This window comes from Akebia trifoliata, chromosome 10, assembly GCF_017979445.1.
Source record: "Akebia trifoliata isolate Shusen 1 chromosome 10, ASM1797944v1, whole genome shotgun sequence".
Taxonomy (NCBI): domain Eukaryota; kingdom Viridiplantae; phylum Streptophyta; class Magnoliopsida; order Ranunculales; family Lardizabalaceae; genus Akebia; species Akebia trifoliata.
In genome coordinates this window covers 2,568,226-2,575,938 of record NC_141384.1, presented here as the reverse complement: position 1 = coordinate 2,575,938, position 7,713 = coordinate 2,568,226, and the positions used below count along the sequence as shown (strand labels likewise).

The window sequence follows — 7,713 nt, the reverse complement described above, 5'->3', positions numbered from 1 at the left end:
CATTCAAAAACATTATCTGTTGACAACCCCATCCATTATTGACAAATCAGGACACCTTCCTAGCTTTATCGAATCGAAAGGGGTGGGTTTCAATCGAACTCGGCCTAGCTAAAAACCTAGGATGATTCAAGTGAGGAGAAAAGTGGGTTCCAGAGCTTATTTGGTGTTTAATTTGCTCTATGCCTTTGATGGGTTGCTTACTAGCTCGTTTGAGGTCTTGAGTGGGCCAACTGGTATGTAGAGGACAAAATTTGAAGAACTTTGAAAAAAAACTTAGAAAACAAAGAAGTTATTTTTCACCATTGAATTTTTATTTTAAACTAGAGAGTTTGGTGGGAGTTTGATTGCTATCCATTCTAAAAACCTTGGATCACACCCAAAAAAATTATCTTTTTTAACTTTTTTTTTATCTCAATTTTTCCATGAAATCAGAGGGCTATGATGTTGGATTTGACAATTTGATAATCCCTTTGAGCTCAACTGCCCTTAGTAAAATTTGATATGATCTTGGGTTACTGATCCAATAACATACCCAGTTTGACTTAGTTATTCTTTGAGAATATTGAAAAAATGACCTAAATGCCCTCATCCTAACCTTTAGTCTAAAATATAAAAACCCTTTTGATTTTTTCTTTAAAAACTTTTAACCTCCTCTTTAACCTCAAGATTCCATACCTTGAATCTACAAACTCAAAGCTTTAAGACAAGAGATTGAAGATAAGGTCAAAGTTAAAACAATATAAATTAAATTGCATATTGAAATTACAAAATGACCCTCATATAAAAAAAATAAAAAAAAAGTAACTCTCCAATACTTGCAACAATATGAATGTACAAAAGATACATCTCATTAAAGAAACATTTACTTGTATATTAAAATTACAAAAATACCCTACATCAATGTTATTAAAAAAATATCCTGCATCATGAAAGAATTTTTGTAAATTCATATGCATGTTATCGTAATAAGTACTGCAGGTATTTTTGTAATTTGAATAGTTTCTTTGATGATAGGTATTCTTCATAATTTCAATATGTATGTTATTATACCTTGGATAAGGATTTAAAAAAATATATATATTCATGTGTATGTTAAGTGAGAGAGAGGAAAAAAAAAACACATGGTTTGATGATTCAGGGTTGTCGGGGATAAAATTATATGAATTTTTCAAAAAGAAAAATTCAGAAAAAAAATTCTCTTTTACCATTGAATTTGAATTTTAAGTTTGGAAATTCACTAACCATGCATTTTTAAAAGCTTCGATCAAGCTCAAAAGATATATATATATATATATATATATATATATATATATATATATATATATATATTTTTTTTTTTTTTTTTTTAATACGAGTTTTTTGATGAAATTTAGAGGGATCTGGCTAGTGTCAGATTATTGATGTGGTAATCCATTTGAGCAAAACAACCCCTAGGAAGGCTTAAAATCTTATTATGTTAGAAAGGTAAGTGATTAAAAAAGGGTATTTTGGATATGAAAAATTACAAAAATGTTGGTCATTTTAATTTATACCAATTTTGTAAAAATAATTTCCTGAAAATGGTTATTATCATTTTTGGAATTAATTTGAATAGTGCACTGTTTTGGGAATTAATCAATTTTCCATGCTCCGTTTTGAGAAGTTTTTCATATTTCTTTGGGTTTAAGGCCATATTTCTACAATATTGATTACCAATAGTTATTTTCTCATAAAATAAATTGAAATGAGATTCCTACTTAAACTTGGGGCTTAGGGTTCTAACCTGGGTGGGCTAGCTCAAACTCACCGATTGATGTGTGAGCCTGGGCTGAGTTATGTAGAAAATGAGTTGAGCTTAGGTTAAAATATCTCAGTCTGATCTCAATTTGGGTTGAGCTCAGGTTGAGGGATCAAGCAACCCGACTCAACCCAAACCCAATGCCTATACTAATGTAAAAATATTTTTATAGTAATTATATATTTTTTATTTAAATTTTTTATTCATGTTATTATTACTGCTATTGGACAATTGGATAATATAAATGTGGGCTTTGATTTGGTATGGTTATTCTAAATATTCTCTCAACAATGGATTAAGAGGTTGTATGTGATTTTATTTACTAGTAATTTTATTTTTGGTGTTGTATTTTTTATGAATATATAAAATTTATTTATTTCTTAAAACAAAATTAGGGATATTACATGAGTCAACCCGCTCATAATTACCTAACTCAGGCTAACCTGAGGTCAACCCAATTTTAGAAGATCAAGCCGACCATTGAGCCTAAGCCCGAATTTAGAAATTAAGCAACTTGATCGGATTGAGGGTTCTACCACTTGGGTTGAGCCTGTCTTTACTCACCAACCCGCCCAGGTTGCCTAACTTCTTATATTCTAATAACCAACTTACATGTTCTCCGTTCTCAAAAGACAAACATAAGTTCATTGATCTTCTAAAATAACAGGGCTGTCAATGGGCTGGACTGGGTTCGGGCCGAGTTGTCAACAATATCGTGCTAATTGGGGTAGAAAATCCTAGCCCAAGCCTTGATCAAGAAGTATTAGGGCTTATTTATGAGTCAGGCCAGGCTGGATCCAATTTGCAAGATGTCTCAGCATGAATTTTTTTTTGAAGAACATGGAATAGAGTTTAATAGTTCACATATTAAGTCATAATTATTTATTTATATTACCACCATACAAACCATATTTTCATAATACAATAACAACGCCCTAACCCCAAATGCACACAACAACAACAACAACAATAACAACAGAAAACCCTTATACCAAACATACATTATAGTTTCCCACATTTCCCCTTATAATTTAGTAACATAATACTAACATAGGCAACACCAATCTAGTAGTCAAAAGAAACTAAGTCTTGATTTTCCACCATATGAAACGATTTTTGCACCTCCTCGTACTCCATTTCAAGTTTTTCAAGATTGTTGTTGGTCATTTTTCTTATGGTATCCGCATAATAGTTCTTCAGATAATCAATCTGTCACAACATACACATAGAATTACTAAAATGAATGACACCGAAGAGCATTAAATAAAAAGGTTTTGTAAGTAATGAACCATATAATTAACTTGGCTTATTTATTTATTTATTATTATGACCATTAAAAAGGAAAAAAAAAAGGCATAATTTAATTTGTTTCACAGATATGAACCATATAAAAAGTACCCCATTTTGGTATTCTTCAATTTCCTCTCTGGTCCTTCCTTCCATAGTTTCGATTTCAAGTTGACGTAAGCGAAGCTTTTCACCAAGTTGAATCAGCTTGAGATCATTATCTTCCATTTTCTTAAAAGGATCAAGAACCATCATCTTGTATGACTTCATCTCAAACTTTTGATTTAATTTACCTGTAAAATTAGTAACACAGACAACAAATTAAATATTAGGACATTTAGATATGTTGAGAAAAATATTAAGAAAGTACCCATTGTGCAAAATAGTGGGAGAGTAAAAAACAGAATCACTTGGAACACTTCAAATACCTTTTGAATGCTTGTTGAATGATTCCATATCTTCTTCTGAAGCCATGTAAAAATACAACAAATGATCTTCACTTGAATGTGTACGGTTGCTTCGATGATTTTCCCAGTCGTCTTTCCCTTGACCTTCTTTAAGAAAATTTCTATGTAAGCATTCGGCTTCCAAATATCCCGATGCAGAACTCGGAAAGATAAGAAGACTGACTCCATAAGAATTCTTAACATCACTGATATTGTAGTCTTTGAAATAGTTGAGCAATTCCTGTTTTTCCAATCCAAACAAGCACTTAGTTTGATTGTGAGCTAAAACTGACACAAAACACAATTAATTTTTGTGGGCAGATCACAGCACTAGAGATCTCTGACCCCCTCACCAAAATAATTTTTCTCTGATTTTAAACTCTCACCCAAGACAATATACGTACATAACAAAGACTTAAATATCTAAAATGTTGTCGGGACCAAAGTAGCATCTAGAGCCTAGACCGAGTTCCTCATTTCTTTTTTCTTGCTTTAGAATTCATAAAAAAATTTCTTTCTAAGCATGAAATCCTATGTATTCAAAATAATATATACATTTCGAGGATACTAGCATTCAAGATAAACTCCAATCATTTCAGGATTTATATTATATCAAACAAAATAAATTAAGGGACGAAGAAGATAGAGAATTACTTTCCCATTTTCATCCGTGCAAGAGAGACTGTTTTGGACGATAACCATTGGAGGCCACAAGATCATATGATGGAGATCCTCCAATCCTTTCAGTGATTGTTTATCATTAAGATTGCGAGTGATGAGTGTTTGGGAATTTGAGGTTTCTCCTACTCTTCCATTGCTTCGAAACGAAGAAGATGAACGAGTGCGATTAGGTGATCGAAGAGTTGTGTCTCCATCCCGATTTTCTTCTCCATTTGGTGAAGAGGAGTTTCTCTTAACGAGATTGTGAGCAAACATGGTGATGAAGTCGAAGGAGAGAGAGAGAGAGAGAGATTTGCTTTGTATAGATAAATTGCTCTGCCTTGCTTTATATAGGGAGGGTGAGACAGATAGCTTGTTAGTGTAGAGAGAGAGAAATAGAGATTGCTTGGTGTGATGGAGAGAGTCACAGAAAAGTAGTGAAGTGGGGAATAATATTTTAAAAACAGTATTGGTCATTTGGTGGGATCAATTAAGCTTACCTGAAGTTTTAAAAAAATATTTATTTATTTTTCTACATTAACTTTAATTTAAAAAGAAGATATAATACTTAAAAAAGGTTAAGATTCATTAGCTGAACCGATTTGTTAAAAAAACAGTCGAATCCGGTCGGACCACTGGTTACATTAATTTTTATTTAAAAAAGAAGAATATAATACTAAAAAAAATGTTACGGTTCATTAGCTGAACCGATTTATTAAAAAACGGTCGTACCCGGTCGGACGACTGGTTGCTCCATCTAGAAAGTTCGAAAAACTGGAACTGCAACTGGAAGACAACGATTAATCTTGTTTAAGTCAAGCGCGTTTCAAGATTCAACAGCTTTTACATTCCTTCCAATCAAAAAATAACAAAAGAAAAAAACATTCGGACTGAGATGTGATGGATAATGATTGGTTTGATCTTCGCTTCCGCATCAAGTTGGGAGTTCATTAATTTTGATGGGGATATGGTTTATTAAAATTTGATGAAACCCATTGGCCCACTAACCCATAATGATTGGTCAATGGGCCAACCACTAGAAGACCCACACATTAGTGATTTCTAACTGTTGGATCCTGGGTTTTATGCTCATCATTTTTTTGGGCTCAACCATGAGCTTATTCGTCAAGCCCAATCCAAAGGGTAAAAACTAAAAACTACCAATGGGCCCTATCTCAATTTACACAATTCAGATTTTCACAAAAACCTTTCTAGGTGATTTAGTGATGACACCCCCATTTGACTTCAGTCTTCACTGAAATTACCAATAAAATGACTTAAATGCCCTTATTTGAATCTCATGACCCCGTGATTTTTCTCTCAGTAACCTATCATCTTCAAACTGGAGGGTAAAAATTTTTACCCTCCTCTTAACTTCAAGATTCTATCACCTTCAACCTACTAACCTAAATAGAAAGACATGATTTTTTCCTTTTTTCTTTAAATTAGTTTTTTGGAAATTGAAAGCAGTGGATTTTTGGATGGAAAATTCTAGGGTTTAATAACAATAAATTGAAAGACAATGTCAAAGTTTAAACAAGTTAACCTTAAGAGGTTGAAGATTTTGAAGATGATCACTTCCAAGAGAAAAGACAAGGCATTTAGGTCATTTTCTATTTGTCCCTCAGATGGTCAAGGGGCATGTTAGCAGTTTGAAAACACAAGAATATCGCAAATATTTATCGAAAATGGGAGGGACATTTCTAAATCACTCACTATTTTATATTTTCAGGCACATATCTAACACCCCCCTGCCATATGCTCCTCGACGTGGAGCACATTTTCTGAAGTAACTGCAAAACAAAGTCAGCAACCACGTCATCCACTTGCCATGTCAGATTAAAGATTAAAAAAGAGTCTGGATAAAATGACTCGCCAAGTGTCATACTCAATCGACTCACTGACCTGGACAAGTTCGGGAATTGTAGATTTATACGCCTTGGGATATATGGCTCTCTCAAGATACATTTTTTTCTCAGGAAATGCAATCTTGTAAACCGAGGTGTACAATTCTACGGTTCCTGAACTTGTCACGTCAGTGAGTCAATAGTCATTTTATCATAACTCTTAAACAAAACCTAATTTGTATAATGATTTGCATAGCGAAAAAATTGCATAGCTCACCTAAATTCTTAAGAAATTTCAGCAAATGATTTGCCGCACAAAAGTTCCACAAATCAATTGCGAAATTATTCGATTCAAACATATATCAAAATTATTAAAATACCCCTTTTTAAAGAAATTAGCCAAACCTTGAACATACCCTCAATAGTAACATGCACTCAAACTTACAAAATTATCACTGATAAAAAATATATTAAATTGCATATTGAAATTATAAAATAACCCTTCATCAAAGAAAATTTTAAATTACAAAAGTAAGTCTCCAGTTCTTGCTACAATATGATTTCACAAAAATACATCTCATTAAAGATACATTTACTTGAACATAAAATTTACAAAAATACTCCAACGGGGAATTTTGAATTTTATATATTCATATGCATGTTATTGTAACAAGCGTTGAAGGTGTTTTTGTAATTTGAATGTGTAGGTTACTATACTTTTGTTGAGGTTATTATTATTATTATTATTTATATAAAATTCATGTGTATGTGAATGCAACAATTATTTAGGATATTTTTATAATTTAAATAAATTCTTTGATGAGGTCAAGTAAGTTAAAAAATATTCACGTTTTATTTTAAGAAGATATCACTGCAAATTTTTTTTGCATTGAGAATATCAACCAAAAACAGAAATAATTTCGCAAGAGATTTTCCAGTGACTACCAAGCAATAGTAAAATTTACATTGCGTGCAAATCATTTGCAAATTGCAAATATAAATGATTTGTAGTGTATTAAGTATGACCTTAGTTTCATCCACGATACTTATTGGTGTCATAGGTAAATTTTAAATTCAATGGCTAAGAACTGCAAATTAATTTGATGTAGCTTATTTCGATTTAGTGGTTTATCAAAAATTGACAACGCCCCTCCCCCCTATTGGCCCAGTATGGATCTAAGCATTTGCTTATCATGGGTTGTAGTTCATCGATGATCTTGTTAGTGAATGAAGCTCATCATAGGAAAATCTTAAAAATTCAATGGCTCTAATCTACCAAAAGATTTTGTATGTGATTTAGATTTGGTTTGAGATGCACTAAGATTTCCCTAAAAGTAACCCCAAAAAATACCTTAATACCTCTAATAAAAAAATATATATATACTTGATATAAATAACAAGATATGGTTTTCTTTTTCTTTTTTTGAAATTTTTTTATGAGAAAATTTCCGAAAAGATATAGAAAAATTGAAAATTACCTAGGCCCAATTGACCACAAAATCCTTTTATTATAATTCAATTATTTGATGAAGCTATTTTCACTCACATTATTAATTTCTTTAGGTATAAGGCCATATTTCTACGATCTTGATTACTAACAAGTTATTTTCTTTTAAAATAGAATTGAAATGAGATTCCTACTTAAACTTCTTATATTCTCCTCTCTCACTTGCCATGTATGAATCCATATAACCAT

The 7,713-nt window shown here is 31.9% G+C and overlaps 1 protein-coding gene across 1 annotated transcript; it reads right to left on the bottom strand.

Annotated features, from left to right (window-relative positions):
• Positions 1-2,807: 2,807 nt before the first annotated feature.
• Positions 2,808-4,481, bottom strand: LOC147392717 (protein SUPPRESSOR OF GENE SILENCING 3-like). The gene is made up of 4 exons (XM_086457165.1): positions 4,165-4,481; positions 3,493-3,751; positions 3,176-3,357; positions 2,808-2,986 (listed from the first exon to the last, which is right to left on the bottom strand). Exons 1-4 carry the CDS (start codon positions 4,444-4,446, stop codon positions 2,843-2,845), a joined length of 867 nt encoding a protein of 288 aa, XP_086313291.1. The 5' UTR covers positions 4,447-4,481; the 3' UTR covers positions 2,808-2,842.
• Positions 4,482-7,713: the final 3,232 nt, after the last annotated feature.

What these genes read in the sequence shown, in the direction of transcription:
- LOC147392717 (XM_086457165.1), bottom strand. Translation starts at nt 4,446, where the DNA reads ATGTTTGCTCACAATCTCGTTAAGAGAAACTCCTCTTCACCAAATGGA. An exon ending in GCACGGATGAAAATGGGAAA is followed by an intron (nt 3,752 to 4,164) that starts GTAATTCTCTAT and finishes TTGGAAAAACAG; the next exon opens with GAATTGCTCAACTATTTCAA. An exon ending in ATTCAACAAGCATTCAAAAG is followed by an intron (nt 3,358 to 3,492) that starts GTATTTGAAGTG and finishes CTAATTTTACAG; the next exon opens with GTAAATTAAATCAAAAGTTT.